Source organism: Onychostruthus taczanowskii, unplaced genomic scaffold, assembly GCF_017590055.1.
Source record: "Onychostruthus taczanowskii isolate IOZ18803 unplaced genomic scaffold, ASM1759005v1 scaffold2, whole genome shotgun sequence".
NCBI lineage: Eukaryota > Metazoa > Chordata > Aves > Passeriformes > Passeridae > Onychostruthus > Onychostruthus taczanowskii.
In genome coordinates this window covers 26,717,423-26,736,694 of record NW_024499239.1, presented here as the reverse complement: position 1 = coordinate 26,736,694, position 19,272 = coordinate 26,717,423, and the positions used below count along the sequence as shown (strand labels likewise).

The following is a 19,272-nucleotide window of genomic DNA, read 5'->3' as shown; positions in this document are numbered from 1 at the left end:
TTCATTTTTTAAAAAATGAAAACAAGTAAAAAAAAGATGCTTTGGCACCACAGACCTGCCATGCCTGGTTCTTATCTTTTTCTTTTTGCTGCTTGGCTATGATTTGCTTAGCTCAGGCTGAGGAGAGGTTAAAAGGAAAACCCTCTTTTGGGGGACGTGCCACTGGATTTTATACTTACAATTTTATCTATTCAAAACATGTGGCCACTACATCCCTTCCTGAACACAGAAAATAGTGTGAGGATTGAATTAGGTGTTCCTATAAATAGAGAATTGTTCAAACTGACAAAACTTGTTTTTCCTGCCCAAAGGTAACGACACTGGTGAACACGAGCAATAAAGGACCGTCTGGCAAGAAGAAAGGGCGCTCGAAGAAGGCTCATGTTTTGGCTGCCTCAGTGGAGCAGGCCACTCAGAACTTCTTGGAAAAAGGAGACCAAATTGCTAAAGAGAGCCAGGATCTCAAGGAGGAGTTGGTTGCTGCTGTAGATGATGTTCGAAAACAAGGTATGTGAAAAAATGTGGATTCTTTTTCTTCTTTTCTGCCAGGGACAGGATTAAATGTGTGAGATGGTATTTCTTGTTTGGACTCAGATCTTTATTAGTTCTTATCTGTGTTACAGTCTCACAAATCATGAGTTCTACAGAACTTCACTGACAAAGTAAAAATGGAGCTCCATCTCTCTCTCTACACGGTCTTTTAAGAATAAATGTTCTACAGCACTTCACTAACAAAGTAAAAATGGAGCTCCATCTCTCTCTCTCCAAGGTCTTTTAAGAATAAACAGTCCAATTAAGAAATGACACCTCAATTACTTTTGCTTTTAACCCAATAACCAGCCACCCATGCCTCGCAATACGGACTTTTTTATCCAGTTACAGAAAACCACCAAAATCCTTGGAGAAGAAGGTGAAGAAGAAGGTAAAGAAGAAGGACCAGCCTCTGCCCTACAACCTCCATCTTGCTTTACATATATCACTATATTCTAAAACCTTAAACTTTAAGTTTTCCACCCTGTGATATCACACACTTCTATTCAAACTCCACACCCACAATCCCAGTTCCATCGTTCCATTTTGGAAGCCTTCTCCATGGCCTCAGGTCCGTGCAGTGCTCTCTTGGGGGCCAGTGCCTGTCAGCACGGAAAGCCTAAAATTCTCACAACCAGGGTTCCAACAGGAAAAATGCCTGATGGGAGTAGAACTTTGCCCAGTGCCAAAGCTTATTGTTCCATTTTCAGCCTGGTTTTTATTCTGCTGTATGACAAAATGATGTGATTTTTTTCACTTGGCTGAATCTGATCAGTGGTTTAAAAAAGCCTGTGGGTGCAAATGTAGAATGAGGATTATGGTACATATGTTTCTGAGCAATCTAACAATTATCAACCAGATAAAAGAGCAATATAGAAATACTTGTGGTTTCAAATATATATAAAAAATAGTATCAAAGCTTAAAAATACAAGTATAATAACAATATTAAGACAATTATTTTCTGGGTGTTGGTGATAAAATAAATGGATACTCACAAGGTCTGACAATTTTCTTTCAAAAGATAAAATGGGTATGAGGTGCTTTCAAATTTACCTGTGTGGTAGAGGAAAAATATGTTTTCAATATATACCTAGGAAAAATGTTTCAGTTTTACTGACTTTGTAATTATTTTTAGTGCAGCAGAATTAAGTACATCTCATGGTATTCCATTGTAAGTCCTACAATCTAAAGATACCATCTGCCAGTATCATCAGCCCTGGGTGTTAGAACAAGACTGAGAAATCTCCAACTGAGATTTCAAAAGGAGTCTAATGGATTTGGGTGTAAAATACTGATACTCAGTGAGTTACTCCTCCAGAACTCATACTATGTTGTCTTGTTTTTGGTTTTTTTTTTTCCTGTCTTGTGAAAATTGGACTGAAGTCATCATAAGAGAAAGCAGGGTTAAATTTTGTGTATATAAGCACTGATTAGTGAATATTCCACTCTTTTCTGTTCTGAGGGTATTTTTTCCTCCTCTCCATTCTGCGTATATTTGGTTTCACTGTCTTCATGTTCCTGTGTGGTTTGGGTTTTCTTAAATACTCAGTTGTCATTACATCAGAATAAGTTAAGTATTTGCTGTATGCTCTATGTACAATGACATTCCAGTATTCTAGTGGGGTTTTGTGGGTTTTGTTGATTATTTTTTCAGCTGGGTGTTTGTTGTTGTGGCTTTGGTTGTTTTTTTTTATTTTATTTTAATTTATTTTATTTTTAATGCTGATGCCTGGCTGTTCTGGCATTAATTTTCATTTCTCAACTACTTCAGTTTGCTGTTGCTTACATGTCTTATTTTGTGTAGTGTCAAGTTGTAGCTCAGCATCTTCAGTGGTGACATGAGTACTCATGTTCTGTCTGAATTAATACCCTTTTGCCTTTTGGGTTTGTGATGCTGACTCAGCTTCTCCTCAGGAGCCTTCTCCTGAGTTAGAGGCATCAACCTAAACTTGCCCACTCTTTATCTATACTGAATTTCTGACTTTTTACATGACAAAAGCCTTTTACTTTTCTTAACCTATATTTAGAAAAAAACTCAGACAACAATGAAGAAGCAGAGAGGAGGAAAAAGATCTTAAAGAGAATTATACAAAATGACACAGACATTCATCTCTTGTCAACACTCCAGGCTGGGAAAAAAGCCTGTCAGAAAAGTGGAGCAGCTTTTTTTGGGGGCTGTTCAACACGACCCCATAATGAGGAGAGCAGGAGACACCACACACCATTATTAGCACCCACGAGCCGTGTAAATGAGACCAACCCTGGTGTGATGTGAAATGATATGTTTAGCTGGGTGGCATAAAGAGCTGGATTAATGAACTGAGACTGTGTTTTCCTGGCTGATTTCCTGGCAGGGTTCCAGCTGGGATAATTACATCGTCAACCTAAAAATGTCTGCGGCACTTACAGCTGGCTCTTGGTGTGCTCCTCATTTCCTGCCCTGCGTTGCTGGGTAGTGTTGTGTCCTACTAAAGGCAGCAATTCACTCCAGGGACTCCTGCTTTCCATTGATAGGTGTGGAACAAATGCTCTGTAACATTGCAAAATGCTTTGCAATGAATGAGAGTGTCCGTTGTGTTAAGATTCTTTTTCCTTCTGTAGTGTGGAAGGGTAATTTCTGTTGGCTGTAGAAAACTTTGGTGATAAACTGGTTTGATTTATGAAACCCATTCTAAAAACACAAAGAACAAAGACCAAAATATTTGGTGCCTAAACTCATCCCTGTGTATCTCTGTATCCCATAATGATTCCATAATTAGAACACTTACACTTCAAAACCACGTAAATGAGATTATCCAGTTGCTGGGCCATTAAATACTTTGCTGTGTGGGTGTTTATTCTGATACTGTCAGAGCTGTGTAAAAGATCTCCCAGATGAGGGACAAAGAAGACCTGAGAAACGTGGAAGTTTCATGTCTTTTTATATTAGAGAGAAGGACAAGCAGACAGGGGTTGGAACCAGATGATCTGTAAGGACCCTTCCAACCCAAACCATTCCATGATTCTGTGACCATAGTGACGCTACAAACCCTGAGAAGTGCAGGGAAGTGAAGAAGAACTCACAGGAATTAAAATACAGCATATGTCATACTTACAGCATAAGGGTCTAAATGCAACTGGTCTTTTATTAACAGAAGTGCAGGGAAGTGAAGAAGAACTCACAGGAATTAAAATACAGCATATGCCATAAGGGTCTGAATGCAACTGGTCTTTTATTGATCAGTAGAGAAGAAGGAAATTCCCTGTGGAGGAGAAATCCAGGCCATGACTGACACAAAAATCTGTCAAGAACTTCAGTTCCACTGGGCTCCAGTTTGATTAAATTTGTTAGGACACAGCCTGGGATGCTGCAGAAAGCAACACAAGGAAATAGGTTATATTCATGTAAATTTATTCTATCTGGTAAATGACTTTGGCAATGTCTGTCTGTAGGTATGTGCTGGTGACTGCCTGATTTTAATATAATTTTCCTGGAATCATGTTTTTAATGGAAGTTTCACATAGCTGAAACTTCCATTAAAAACATGATTCAGTCCAGCTGCTGGTTGTTGTGTTTTAAATTTTTTTTGCTTTTCAAGCATGGTAGATAAGATTTCACACCATAATATGAAATTCATCAAGGGACAGAAAATAGCTATTGATGTTTCTTGTGTTTGAAGACAGGGTAAAGTTGAGGTAGACCTAATTTTTTGTTCATGCAGATTTATGGACATTGTGAAAAAGAACATGACCTGTGTACTCTGTGACTATATTGACATTGTGGATGAACATCTCTGAGACGTGAAAGTGACTTTAACTTCATTGACAATTTTTTTCTCACAGAACATACTAAAAATAATATTTTTAGTACTTTAATGCTTTTAACCATCTAGTTTTGAATTTTTTTGAATGAAATTTTAAAACTAGAACTAAATTCTATACAAAATGGTTTCTAGAAAAATCTAGAGAATCTAGAATACAGATCACCTGGGTTTTTAGACAAAAAAAAAACCAAAACCCTGATCTTTTCACTTAAACATATGCTCTCCCTATGCTTATTTATAAACCTTTTCACTGAAGTATATGAGAACTTTTTTTTTTGCTCACAGAAGTTAGCATGTACTGGTTCTTGATAGAGGAAAAAGTGTCTGTGGAAAGAAATTGCTGAGAAACGTTTTTTTTTAGACAAAGTAGAATTTCTGTTCATCCTGAAAGGTGAAGTGGAGCATGTGGGCAGTCCCGTTTAATGGGACAATGAATCTTGATCTGCACTTTATGTGTGTGCAATAAACACATTCTCTTTTTTCCAATAATATCTGTGATGAGGTGCTCTGCAACTTGCTTTTTGTCTGGCTAGTGGCTCATGCCTAGGCTGAAAGCTTTTAGCACAAAGATTTGAAGTTTTCTATTCAGCAAATCACTGGAGCCATGGCCTAAAAACTCTTATCTTGTTAATAAATTTTTTTCCTTTTCTATTTTGAATTGGTTGTTATGTATGGAAGCGTCTTCAATTGTTATTCATGTTTGCAACGCTCCTCCTGAGAAATCTGGGCCCCTAAATGCCATTCCATGCTAATGCTGGATCTTTCAGACTCTTTTGCATCCGTTAATTATCTTTCAGCTCTCTGAGAACTGAGCTGCAGAAAGACATCAAAATTGCTACTCCGAAATTATTTAAAACACTTATGAGGAAAAAGCAGATGTTGTAGTGCATCTCCAAGAGCTGCTATGCAGGAAAGTAGGGTCAGGGGTTCCCAAAACCAGGAGTGAGGCTGCTGCAGCTCCATGGCCCCAGTTTTGAGCAGGACTGAGACTGATGCTGTATTTCCAGTAGGTACACGCACACAAGCACACATACCCAGCTCATGTATGTAATTCATATATAATATACATGAATGTAATTTATATTTATGGCTGACTACACACATTAGCCTCTCAGCACTCACTGTTCTGTGATTCTGTGAGACCCTGGAGCTGTCTGCCCAAAGAGGCGGTGCATGCCCCATCACTGGAAATATTCAATTTCAGGTTGGATGGGGCTCTGAGTAACCTGGTCTAGTTAAGATGTCCCTTCTCATTGCAAGGGGGGGTCTAGGTAACCTTCACAATCCCTTCTAACCCAAACTATTTTATCTTTCTGTGAAACAAACCCAACAGGACCAATGTCTTGTCCTGCTCCACTCTGTTCCTGATCAGGATTGTTCCTTAAGGAGAAAACTAAAAGTAGAGAAAAAATGAAATGCATCCAGGTGTCCCTGCCCATGGCAGGGGCATTGGAACTAGACAGTCTTTTAAGGTTCCTTCCAACCCAAACCATTCCATGATTTTATGACTTTCTGTACACATTAGGTTTAGGCTTTTTGGGAGAAATGCTGATGATTCTGGTTCTTGGTAATGCCAGCTGGCTGTCCAAGGATCTTTGCTTCTTCTCTGTTCTCTGCGCCATTTCCAAAAGATTTATTTATGTTTAGCCTTTGCTGGAGCTTTTCTGATATTAATTTCACTTTTCAATGTTTTGTTTAAGCTCATGTTAGTTTAAATTTATGAAAGTGACTTCCATTTCCCGGGTATGTTTGTTATAAATGGTAGTTGGTGTTTGATGTATTGCCTGAACATGCCAGTTTGAGACAGATTTTGCAAAAGCAGTGATATAAGTTTGAAAAGTACTATAAATTAATACATTTGGCAAATTCTTTATCCTATATTTATTTACATTGTCTTCCTTGAAGATTTTATACTGTTGTGGCTTTATATCAAGAAGAAATAAGAATAAAATTTCTTTAACATGCCAACTTCTCACAGTTGTCAAAAATAAAATTATACTCAGAAACTGAAAGATAGGGAAGTATTGTTTCCCCCAGAAATATTTGACTTGAATATTAAAATCAAATCCTAAAATTACTGCTTGTTCTTTTAGAAGAAATATTGCTGTTAGTAAAGGTTTTATTTGAGAAAGTATTACAGAAATTCAGCACAGTTAAAAGAAAAAAAAATCCTTATCAAGGGACTGTAACTAGGCCATGTTTTGCAGTAAATATTTAATTCTGCCACCATTAGTATGCATGAAATTTCTGGATTCAGCTCAAATTTGGAGAATAGCTTCACTAGGATTTAAATTAAGAAAATTATTAAAAGAAAAAAAAAAAAAACCCTTACAAATTGGGATAGGCAAGATAGTTCTCTTGCCCTGTTCTGTCTTCCAACAGTAATTCCGAAACTGGATAGGCTTAATCCACAGTGAGTAATCCTCAGCAGCATTTAATGAACAGCCTTTTCAATTAAGTTTTGAGCTAACCATGAGCAATGTTCTGCAAGGAGATTTCCTCCATGCATGAAATCTGTATTTGTGTCCCCTCTGTGCGTAATTCAATGTGGAGATTGGAGCTGAAGTCCCTGACCCCTCAGAACAGTTCTGTGAAGCTGCAGAGCACCACAGGGTGAGCATCTCGACCTCTTTTTTTGAAGCTGTTCTGATTTATGTGTTACTGAAACTTCCTCTGAGTCCCAGCTGAGTGCTGGAAATGAAATCACTGTTGATTCATTAGGCAGAAATTCTGAACTAAGATTCTTTCTCTTCAACATTAAAAAGAAAAAAAAAAAAAAAAAGAAAGGAAATAAAAAAGGAAAAGTTTGAGTCATCTTTGAACTGGAAAATCAGTTATTTTAGTCTGTTGGATCAAAAGTATTTGGAAGGAAATTCCTTTTAGCCTGGCACAGGAGTGACCTCAGTTGACTGTGTGGGTCAGTGATGGAAGTTTTTAGCAGAGCAAAGGAACTGAGAGTTTCACTAGCTGTCTGTTGAAGGATAGGGAAACTGGTGGGAGATCAGGAGTGGTGCAGAGGCTTTGTCTGGGATATTTAAATGGGGAAGTAGCATACTGAAGGGAGAGAGTCAAGGACATGAGCTTAAGGTTCAGTTATTGCTTTATGCTTCTGTCACTGAACAGTGAATTTTCAGTCTTTCAGAAATTAATTGGAAACTGGAAAATTGCAAGAATGACTTTGTGATGATTACACACACACACACACAACTACAAGCTAAAAAAAAAGCCAACAAACTTTTACAAGAAAGTTTCATTGTGATGAGTAAATTCTGCAAAGGAATTAAGTTTTTAAAAGCGATATTTTCTGTGTTTAGAATGTAAATACTGCTGTAATCCATCTAACATGTGAGGATCTTGGGTTTGGATCAATGCTACAAGGATTATTTCTGCTTAGTTAAAAGGGGGAATGGCATTAAACTGAAGGAGGGCAGGTTTAGATTAGACCTGAGGGGAAAATCCTCCCTGTGAGGGTGCTGAGGCCCTGGCACGGGTTGCCCAGAGAAGCTGTGGGAGCGGAGGCTCTTCCTTTCATGGCGGCTTTTGCGAAGGCGGGAGCTTCTCTTCAGAGGTGCTTGTTTTATGGTTTGCAACCACAGCCACTGGTAAAGATCCATTTTGCAATTAGAAACTGTTTGGAGGTGAATTTTACAAACTCTGGGGTCAGCAAGGGAAGCCAGCAAGGTCCTGGGGTGAGGCCGCCGTGTGCCTGTGTGGATAGAGCGCTCCTTCATCCCCTCACACCACAGTGGCCATGGCAGAGCCCGTAAATGGCGGGAACCAGCAGCGGGAGCGGCGCAGACCCCGTGTGAGCTAGAAAATATTCATCTTCCTCTAGAACTGCTCTGTGGGCTCCTGCCTTTCTGGTACAGGTTTCTGCCATTTTATCTGTTTGTTCCTGGGGCCCACGGTCACCCTTTTGGAGGGGAAGGGTGTGGCGCCATCTTCCCTTTGTCCCTCAGCCCCACAGCCGCCTCAGGCAGGCGCCATCTCGGGAAGGCTCATTCGAACATTTTGGGTCTCTCTTTGTGTCCGTGAGGTTTGTGAGATTGGGTATTTTTGTATCTAGCAGTTATTTACTGTGCCTGTTGTTGCTCCATTTGTTAGTAAATAGTTATTTTTTCACTTATATCTACTCGTACTCTTTCCTTACTGGTGGCAAGGAATTGGTTGGAATTAAGCGGAGGTCGCTCATTTTGGAGTGCCCAACTTTATAAATGGTCTTAAACCAAGACACTGCCCCATCTCTGGAAGGGTTCAAGGCCAAGCTGGACAGGGCTTGGAGCAACCTGGTCTAGTGGAAGGTCCCCCTGTCCATGGCAGGGGGTGGAAAAAGATGAGCTGTAAGGTCTCTTCCAACCCAAACCTCTCCATGATTCTGTGATTACCCAGTGGCATTTAATGAGAAAGATGCAAGCAGTCCTTGGAGCACTAAGCTCTATCTGGGAGTCTTCCTTGCCCCCCTGCTCAGTCCTCCTATTTGCCTACAGTACGTTTTGTTCTGTGTTCTTTATTTTTTGACTGCATTTTCCATGGCAGTCATCCAACTTCAAAAGTTGTATAAAAGCTTCTTTCTCCCATACAGATTAGGCTTTAATTTTGGATATGGTTTCAGAAAGCGGTATTCAATAAGAGAAGTATTAAAAATGACAGCATGAAAATTTGAAATATACTTTCTAATATCTGAGTCCTAAAAGATGCTTAGTCAGTATATAAAAGGCTTTAATTTATTGCCTTTCCATTTACCATTTTGAACACGTCTTTTTCTGAAGTACATTTTTCACATACTACAAAGGCCAGTAATACTTTACAGAGTGAGGGAATATAAAATGCTATAATCAAATAACAGGCGCTGATTTCCTCTGAGAAGTGTCAAATTATAGCATTCTGATCTCCAGCTATCTTGTTCTCTCTGTTTTAATCCCTTTATCAGAGAAAATTCTTTTTAGACTTTAGATCTGTGAGATATTCCAGCTCCTGTTTATATATGAACATGGGAAAAGGAGAATGTTCTGTATAGCTGATGGAATTTAGAATTATTTTCATAGCTACTAAAAATAAAATTGTAGGCTTTTCACTGATTTTGATTTTGGATGTTTGCAAATTTCATTCAGCTGTAATTGTTCCAATTGACTGAGATCGGTGCTTTTTTAAATTTTTTTTTATTTTAGTTGTAGATGAGTCAGTTGTTAACCTCTGTTCATATTATGTGATTTCTACAGTATGTGATGAAATATATGTGTTTTTTCTTCAGAAAATATGTCACCTCAACTTCCTTTCACCTCTTTGTGGTGGACTTTATGGTTTTAAATCTCTCCTTATTTTATTTATTCAACACTTATCTGAACAGAGAATTTGGATGGAACTTGGGCAAAGAAAGGAGAGTCTGTGACCTTTGTGAAAAGGGACAAGGGATGGGCAGCTAGGAAAGCTACAGGGACATTTGGAGGTCATGCAGAGAGAAAATGGCAAGGGCCAAAGCCCAGCTAGAACTGAAATCTGGCTGCTGCCATAGAAAACAAATAAAAAAGTATTCTACAAATTCATTAATGACAGGAGTAGAACCAATTTTGGGCATTTCATTCTGTTCCCATCTCTGCCCTTCAGCTCAGAGCGCTGTGTACCTGAAGGACAATCCCTCTTACTGCTGGAGACTGAGGCAAAGAAGGAATTTAGTAACTCAGCATTTTCCTCATCCTTTGTCAGTGAATTTTGCTCTGCACCCAGTAAAGGATGGACATCATGGAATCATGGAATGGTTTGGGATGAAAGGGACCTTAAAGCTCCTCTAGTTCCAATGCTCTCCCATGGGCAGGGACACCTTCCACTAGACCAGGTTGCTCAGAGCCATCTTCAGCCTTGATTCCCCTCAGCCTCCCTTCTGCCATGCCCAGGTATTTATGAAGGACAATCCTAACACTCAACCATCATTTTTTCTATTACCTATACAGGCTTAGACTAATGATAATTTCTTTCTATTCTTATTACAAACCTAATGATAATCATGTCTTGTTTATGAGCCTTTCCCTGTGCACAACAGCAATCTGCCTTTCCGTGTGTTGATGGAGGGCTACAGATTAGTTTTGTGTTTTGAACTCTGCACTGGAATGTAAATTCACACCATGAAGCTCACTTATCTCATTATATCTCTGCACAGAAGCTCTTGCAGTTCTTAAACATTCAAGCAATGAGTATAGTTATGTAAAGCAGCTCTTGTATTAACACATAGGTGTCACTGCATGTATGTGAATTCCCACTGAAATTGGCAATAAATTCTTAGGCTACTAAAATGCTGCCAAGTCAAAAATGGTTTTTTAGTCTTCAAAAATTAATTTTTAAATGTAATTCCCAATTTTGGAGAGATAAAATTAATCTTCATGTAAGCTGAGGCTTTGAGCATGATTTTAGAATCTTTGGTAAGTTGTTTTATGGCAAAAAAATAACTGCATTGGATCTCAGCTATAGGCTATTATAAACAATGTGTGCAGATTATGTAAACTAATAAAAGAATTGAAATATTTTTTTAAAGTGTTCTTGTACCTTCAGTCTGTTTCTCTGTGTAAACCTGCAGATGCTCTCTCTGTATTTTATGTTGTCTTCTTTTTCATCTCTTTCTTACTGTAAGTCTATACTGTAGATTTTCCCTGTGCTGATGACTCTCCCATGTCTGCTTTTCTCCTTTCTCGTCCTCTCTCATACTGGAGTATCTTTCTATATTTTTGTAATTAAAGTTTTCCTGTTATTTTTCTTTCTTGGCTGCAAACCCCTCAGTTGTCCAGCATTAACATGCCTGTCCTCTTAATCCCACCTGGGGTTGTGGGAAGGGTTTTGTTTTACTTTTAGCCATGTTTGCTCCTCAGATTAAGCAGAGCTCCCTACTTCTCTTACTGCTTCAGGACATTCAGGTAGGATCTAAGTGTAAGGAAAAGCATGAATTAGCAGGAACACAAAAGTGACCCTCAAAACAAACAGGGAGCAGATAACCCAGCAGACTGATCAATCTCATCATCAATCCTTCCCCCTCCTCACAGTGCTTCCCATGTGCTGACATTACCAACTTGCTGCTCCGTCTTTTTCACAGATCACTGGGATTTTTTGATAAATTTTGTTATGAAAACGCATCTTGCTGGAAAATACCAACCCTTTGAACCGAAGCTTATCTCAAAAAATATCAATTTCAAATAAACTCTTCATTGGGTCTTTTCTTTTCATGTGATGATAGAGAGTGATGGAACTGATTCTAATTATGATTTTGAACTTAGTTCACCGTGCCTTGGGCGCAGATAGAATCTACCCTTGAACTTGCTTTCCTCTACAGTATTTGTGAGTCTCTTCAAGCCCCAGAATGAAAATAATATCCAGAATGGTTGAATTTGTGTGCCTAATGCTGAATGTTGCTTTCTTGGAGTGCTTCCTTTTCCATGAATTTTGGGTGCTTTTCAAATGTTGTTCCCTTCTATACCTGATACGTTAAATTTATTAATGACAGCTCTATTTAAATTAATAAATGGTTATGCAGAAACCCATTAAATGATTAAACTCAAGATGTTAATCACTAGGACTTACAGATTTTTCTTTGTCAGTTCCATTCATTTTAGTCCTTTTTTTACAATAATGACTTTAAGAAATGTACCATGCAGAGTTCAACAGAAAGACAGAAACTGTTCCTAACATTTTCCACTGTAGTTTCTTACTTGGGTGATGAATTATTCTACTCATTTTGAATGTGCTTCTTGATGCAACCTCACAGCATTTGGATAAAGAAGATACTTATTTTAAATTAGAGATTTCAAACTTTTAGTATGAGCATAGAAGTTGTGGGAAAATTGGTAGCTGAACCACATGCTGATAGGGTGGGGAGGCCCTGCACAGGGTGCCCAGAGAAGCTGTGGCTGCCCCTGGATCCCTGGCAGTGTCCAAGGCCAGAGTGGATGGGACTTGGAGCAACCTGGGATAGTGGGAGGTGTCCCTGCCCATGGCAGGGGATAAAACAAGATGGGCTTTATTGTCCCTTCCATCCCAAATCTCATTGTGATTCCATGTTTCTGTCAAACATTGTAGTTCAGCAGCATGACTTTTACCAGGATACAAATAAAGCCACATTATAATTCAGTTGAGCTTGAGTGTTTAAATTTGCCTCTGTATTTATTGATATCTCAAGACGTCCAATGTGTTTTTGTGTTCCCAGACACGGTGCTGAGCATCTAAAATGTTCATGTTGATGTTCCCTGAACTCTCCAGTTCAGTGAAGGCAGATCAGTTTAGTGTGTCCCTGAAGGATGTTAATCCTTGGAGTAACTGAGTTGCAGACAAAGAGGGATTAGAGATGCTAATGTATCCTCACATCCCAAATAATTTGGTTTTGAATTGAAATTTAATTGGGTTTTTATTGTACTTAAGTGTATCAGTGATGTTCCAAATGTACTATTAATCTGACTATTAATTAGAAAAGTTCTTTCTAAAACATAATATTAGTGGATAAATTGTCTTACATTGTCATAGATATTGGCTAAATACCTTAAAAGTTCTGTATTCTTGCTATTTTCAGTCCCTCAGGAAAGAAGTAGTTGGGTTAATTAAAATTACATATTTTAATGGTCCATGAAGTGAATGATGTGGTGTGTTCTTGGATCTAAGAGAGAACATTGAATTGAAAATACCTACTAGATTTAAGGATATCCATTGTGCTTTAAAATTCAGAGTGATTCATCTTCCATCACTCTGTCTAAATATCAAATGCAAAGTGAGTCAAATGTAAGTGAACTGGATTGTCTGTACAATCAGTTCCAGACACAGCTCCAGGAGCTGAAAAGTGACAGGAAAAGATTGGGCTTGATCAGAGACTGCCTTTTCTGGCCTTGAAATCCATTAAAATGATGAGAGCAGTGGTCATCCTCCTACAAATGGAGAACAAAGTCCATGCAAGTGGACATAGAGGAGATGAGTTTAGAGGACATAGCAGTAAAGATTTAGGAAAAAGGTTTTAAGGAAAGGCAAGACTAAACAGCCATTTGTGTGAAGCTTTTAGAATTCTGAGTAGAATTTTTAATGCATATTTGTATAGTGAGTGTGCAGGACAAAAATGGTTTACAAATAACTTCCCACGTTCTGATAATATCAAACAGAGGTTAATACTGAAATGAACATGTTCAGTTATGGAGAATGGTTTTTAAAGTGCTATTAACAAAATGCAATGTTTTAAGAGATGTGGTAAATAATCAATGTGATTAATAAAATAGGAGGAATATAGACAGTGAGAAACCAACAATCCAGGACCAGATTAAGGTCATTATTCCTAAAATTTGACTATTCAGATACATACTGGTATGGAAAGTGAGTGATCCTACACTATTTGGTGAATTTCTTGACAAATCCAAGGGAGATAAAATTGCAGATCTTTGCATCCTGAAGGGTTTGCTTTTGTTTCTTAACAAGACAACATCCATGATGAAAGGAATAAAAACCTGCTTACATAATTTAAATATACCTTATTAACAATTATGGGTTGTTCAAGTCTATCATATCATCATTTAGTATAATCCTCACTCTTTTATGTGGAATGTACAACTCAGTTTGGGTCTATATATTATTATAATTTAGGAGAGCTTCATAACAGTGCTTTTTCTCTAATTATGAGGAGAGCACTCTAAAATACTTCCATTATGTCATGGATCACTTGTTCTGTCTTTTTAATCATGGACATGTAGAACAAAAGGAAAAATCTGAAAGAAATGCATTAATTAGACTGTAGCTTTATTAACTTCTTCCATTTGGGAACTGCTCAGGAGTGGTGCATCCAATCAATTTGTCATTGTTGTGGTAATTATTTCCAGGTGTTTGGTGTATTGTGAGCATCCCCTACTGATCACAGCTGTTCTCTGGATTGCTGCTCGGTTCCCATCTTCTATCTCTTAATAAACACTTCAAGGCTTTAGAAAAAATGACGTTTCCTCTGTCTATTAACCATTGAAAGCCTTGGTTCAATGCTTTCCTCACAGGTAGATGTTTTACCTTAAGTCTGCTCATGAAATTCCAGCAGCTTTTTTTGGTGACCTTTGCAATCATCTGTTGATAGATGTTTGCAGTTCTTAAGCTCTGGTGGGATTGTTGGGGTGTCCTGTGTAGGGCCAGGAGCTGGACGCAGTGATTCCTACAGTTCCAACCCAGGATATTCTGGGATTCCATGAGTATTTCTCATAGCTGCAAACTGTCCTAGAAACCTGCAGTTCTTATCATTTGTACTCCAGAAGCAGAATTGTTTCATGGGGCTGCTGTAATGATTATAGAAATTGATATTGTGTGCCATTAGAAGGGACTGAAGTATTGCCTTTAGTCTGTCAGGACTCCACAAAAATGCACAAAGCCAAAAAGGGACAACAGGGACAAGAGTGGAAGAAGAACACAGTGAAACTGAAGGACAAATGGGTCATGAGAAGAAATGGATTTAAATTATCTACAAATACAGGCAGTATGGCATTAAAGTGTCCAATGAAAAGAACCTGTCAGATTCTGAAGTGAGTTTCCCACTTCACATAGGATTAATTGGGGTTAAATATCTGAGTTGTTTCGAAGATGGAAGCTTGATAAGTTTATGAGTGTAGCTATTATCATATTAAGATTATTATTAATTATATTATCACTTGACTGACTGCAGTGGCAAGGAAGCAGACCTGATGGCTTCAGATGTCTGTGTTTCTTGTGTTGACCCAATTTTCACTGAAAGTAATTTAATACAGATTATAGAACAACTTGAAATGCATTTGGAAAGACATGGATAACTAAATGTAGGGTTGATTTTTTTCCAGATAAAAAGGTTTCTCTAAAGAATAATTGGGCTAGCCGAAGCTCCACTGATACCTTTAGCCTAAGAGTAGTTTGATACCACTGCCGTAAAAGGGTTAAAATATGTTAATTGGCACTGAGACAGACAAGCCTTCCTCCCCATAACTGCTAATTTCTTTGGTTATTAGTTTCTAAATTATGAACTACTAGATCTTGTTACGTTTTAAACACCTAGGTTTCTATACTCATACTTTTTTGGTTTGCTTATTTGATTATGTCTGTTTAGTAATTTTTACTTAATCATTTTGGTGTTTCATTTCACCTAATGTGACCTTTCTAAGATTAAATATCTAATCCAAGCTCTTTTAATTTTTTTTGTTTGTTTGTTTTTGTTTCCTTTTGACCCTCTGTGCATTTTTCCTCTGCTATTGAGTGCTGATTTTTAAATCTTTTTGCAAGGGATGTCTTCTTGGATATTCAAGTCTAAGATGATTTTCCTTCTTGCTTTCCTGGTGCCACTGGCCAATTATCAAATATCACCTCTTTCTTTCATAGTCCAATATAAACATTTATCTGAAGCTACACTGCTGATTTGGCAGAAAATGGTAAAATCTCTTCAGTACCAAAATGAAAGTTAAACAATTTTCAGGCATCCGATTCCAAAATTGAAAGCTTGCTTTGGCTGCTACTTCAGCTTGGATTTCTCTAAAATTCAGTACTTTCACTTACAAGGGTTTTGCTGCTGAATGCTTGGAATCACTTCCATCTCATCTGAATCCTACTTAGAGCTTAAATAAGGGAAAGCCTTGCTGGGATTTCCTGTGGTTGTTTGTGTCCCCTTGGGTTCAATCAGCTCAGTATGCTCCAAGAGAGCATTTTGGAGCAATCTCTTATCCCAGTACTCTGGGATTGTTGGTTTCTCTCAATAAATAATTGGAGGGATGATGATGTCTTACAATGTTACACTGGTTAGATGAAGCCAGTCCTGCACTGGAATCAAATTCCCAGTTAGGAAACTCACGTCCAACCCTTGCTCACATGCTGGGCTCTCAGCTGTTCTGTGCTCGCTCTCAATATCTCCTCTTACATGAAATATTTGAGTCATTGACTACTACTACTACTACTACTACTACTACTACTACTACTATTACTACTAGTAGTAGTAGTGAAGTTTTATTCCTAATTTGTAGCAGACTCTCAGCCAAGAGTTGTGGATAAATTTTTCAAGCAACTGTTTGAATGAAAGTATGTGTTAGAAAATGTCTTTGTGGCTTCAGAATTCCTTGCTCCTAGCTTCAGTGATTTTTGGGAAAAATGCATGGGAAGGTAGGGACAGCAAACTGTAGTCCTCCTCCAGAAACCTTGTTTTCTTTTTTACCTTGAATTTCAGCTCTGTGATGCTGAACAATATAGCATTTAAGTGTGTTTAGAAATTTGGTTTGTTCTCCTGTTATCTAGCAATGATTGTTTGTTAATTGTCTCCTAAGAAATTTGTAGAGAATTTTGCCAACCCTATGGAAAGCTAAGAAGAATATATAGCTTTAGAAATGAGCCATTTGAATTGTATTTTTAAATTTTATATTATCAGCTTATCATCCAAGATACTCTGCTTGCAAATTATAATTTGAAGGCACAGTCCTAATGGTAAATGTAATAAGGAAAGTAGTTCAGATGGGAATTAATCACTGTGGCTGTCTTAAATCTTTCCCCCACTATTTGCATTGTCTTATGGAAAGTTTTGCCATGTGGGATTTTTTTTAATGTTGTTGTAATGGTCTTAAAAGCAATGTAAATATGCTTTGATTTCACATTAGAAGTACTTTCTTTTTGAGATTCTGCACTGGAGACAAACAGGATTTTTTTTTTAACAACAGCAAAAGTTGGGTTAATGTAAAATCACTTTCTTTTTGAGATTCTGCACTGGAGACAAACAGGATTTTTTTTAACAACAGCAAAGGTTGGGTTAATATAAAATCTGTGAATCATAGTTACTCTGGGAGAGGTGGGGTTGTTCAGCCTGGAGAAGAGGAGACTCCAGGGGGACCTTCCAGTGCCTAAAGGGACTCCAGGAGAGCTGGAAAGGGACTTGGGACACAGCATGGAGTGACAGGATAAGAGGGAATGGCTTCAAACTGCCAGGGAGCAGGATTGGATGGGATATTGGGAAGGAATTCTTGCCTGTGAGGGTGGTGAGGCCCTGGAAAGGTTGCCCAGGGAAGCTGTGGCTGCCCCTGGATCCCTGGAAATGTCCAAGGCGAAGTTAGATGGGGCTTGGATTGCCCAGGGACAGTGGAAAGTGTCCCTGGAGTGGAACTGGATGAGCTTCAAGTCCCCTTCCAACCCAAGGCTTTTGTGTTTCTCTGTTTTTTTTCCCAGCAGCACTTAGTTTATATACTTTGTGGAAAAACCAAACCCACAAGGCTGAACGCTAACCTGAGCGCCGTTTGTGTTCCTCTCCCAGGAGAGACGATGCGGATCGCCTCGTCGGAGTTCGCGGACGACCCCTGCTCCTCGGTGAAGAGGGGCACCATGGTGCGCGCCGCCCGCGCCCTGCTCTCGGCCGTCACTCGCCTGCTCATCCTGGCTGACATGGCTGATGTCATGAGGCTCCTCTCACACCTCAAAATCGTAGGCGTTTTTCACCTTCTCTCTTGGGTTTGTGTGTTTTGTGCGTGGAAAAACGGGATAAATCAGTTAGGAAGGTGACTGTCCACTGTCCTGACTCTCCACTTGGTTCTCTTGAAGTGCTGATCAGGGGTAGGAGTTAACACATTTCTGCATTAGTCTCATTCATTTTCTAATTCTGCAGAAATTAATATTTGAACACTTAAAGCAAAATTTGTGAACTATGAGTCTTGTGAGTCTTCAGTGACTGGACTAATACTGCTGTTAAACAGCTCTCTGATCTGAAGTATTTGCTCCCCTCTCCCCTTACATCTTATCCAAGTCACTTTCCCAGTATTTTTGTTTTCTGGCACAGTTTAGACACTATGGTTGTCTACTCTTTTTTTTCTCTTTGTGACTTCTGAATATATCTAAAGATCAAATGTTTAATTTGGAGAGAGACAATTGTACAATGGTCTAATCAAAGATCAAAGGGGAATTACAGATTACCAGATAGTTTGGACAGACTTATATTCACTTTTGACCGCCACCATTCACATTTTTATGCAGGAGTATTAAGAAGATTTTCAGTTGAAAATAGGAAATGCATTTTTCCACCTTCCCTAGCTGTTGCACTGTTACATTTTTATTGCGGAAACAAATAATCAAAAACCTCTGAAACAAAATAAAATTGTGCAAAAAATCATATACAGAATATTTAAAGCCTGCAGAATGCATGTGTGAATTCAACAGAGGAGATGGAGAGTTGCTTCTTTTTAGCAACTGTTCAAAAAGTGTTTTGGGGATTTTTTTCCATTATTTATTTATTTATTTATTTATTTTAATTTATCTTTTTGACAGTGTAGCTGTACAACAAAAGCATGTTCTGGAAAAACAGAACCCTTCAATTTGCAAACTCTGCAGATAACCTGAATAGCTGGAAAACAGTTTTCGTAAGGAAAGAGGCCGATTTTTCAGCACAGGTTCTAGTGAGCTCTGCTTTAATGGATAAAATGCTGCTCTCAGAATTGTCAGCATGTGGCTCTGGTTACGTGCAGTGTAAGCAGTGTCTCTCTCCAATATGCTTTACATTTTTCCTCTCTATAATGCTCCATGTAACTGTAAATCAAATTGTCCTTTCCTAGCAAGGCCAACACTTGAATATCATAAACAACAGGTTTTTTCTGAACATTGTGATGAAAATTTGTACTCAAGCTCTTTCATGGACAATGAGAAATTCTGTTCTCCCATCTGAGAGTTCTTTTGAAGCAGAGTACACTGTTATGTAAAATACAAATGTCCCGTGCTGGTTTTTAAGTGGCTGTATTTACTTGCACAGCTTGCTCCCCAGATTTGCAAGGGCCATGTCTGGCAGTGTGGTTTGTAATCTCTGCATTTATCTAATGGTATTACAAGTTCAGTTTCAGAAGTCAGTGATCTTTGGTTCTTTTCAGCAAAATTCAACATAAGGGCCTTAACTGTGACTTCTATTTTCATGTTAAAAAGGGTAATTTATTTCTGAGGATCGGACATGTAAATGTCCTTATTTTACCA

At 38.4% G+C, this 19,272-nt stretch overlaps 1 protein-coding gene across 1 annotated transcript in view; it reads left to right on the top strand.

The window, feature by feature from the left end:
* The first annotated feature begins 317 nt into the window (after positions 1–317).
* CTNNA2 (catenin alpha 2) overlaps positions 318–19,272 on the top strand; it is a 363,424-nt gene continuing 344,469 nt past the window's right edge. The window contains exons 1-2 of the mRNA XM_041402631.1: positions 318–507; positions 17,576–17,742. Of these exons, the coding sequence (XP_041258565.1) occupies positions 17,584–17,742 (159 nt within the window). The 5' untranslated portion in view covers positions 318–507; positions 17,576–17,583. The remainder of the gene's footprint in view (positions 508–17,575; positions 17,743–19,272) is intronic.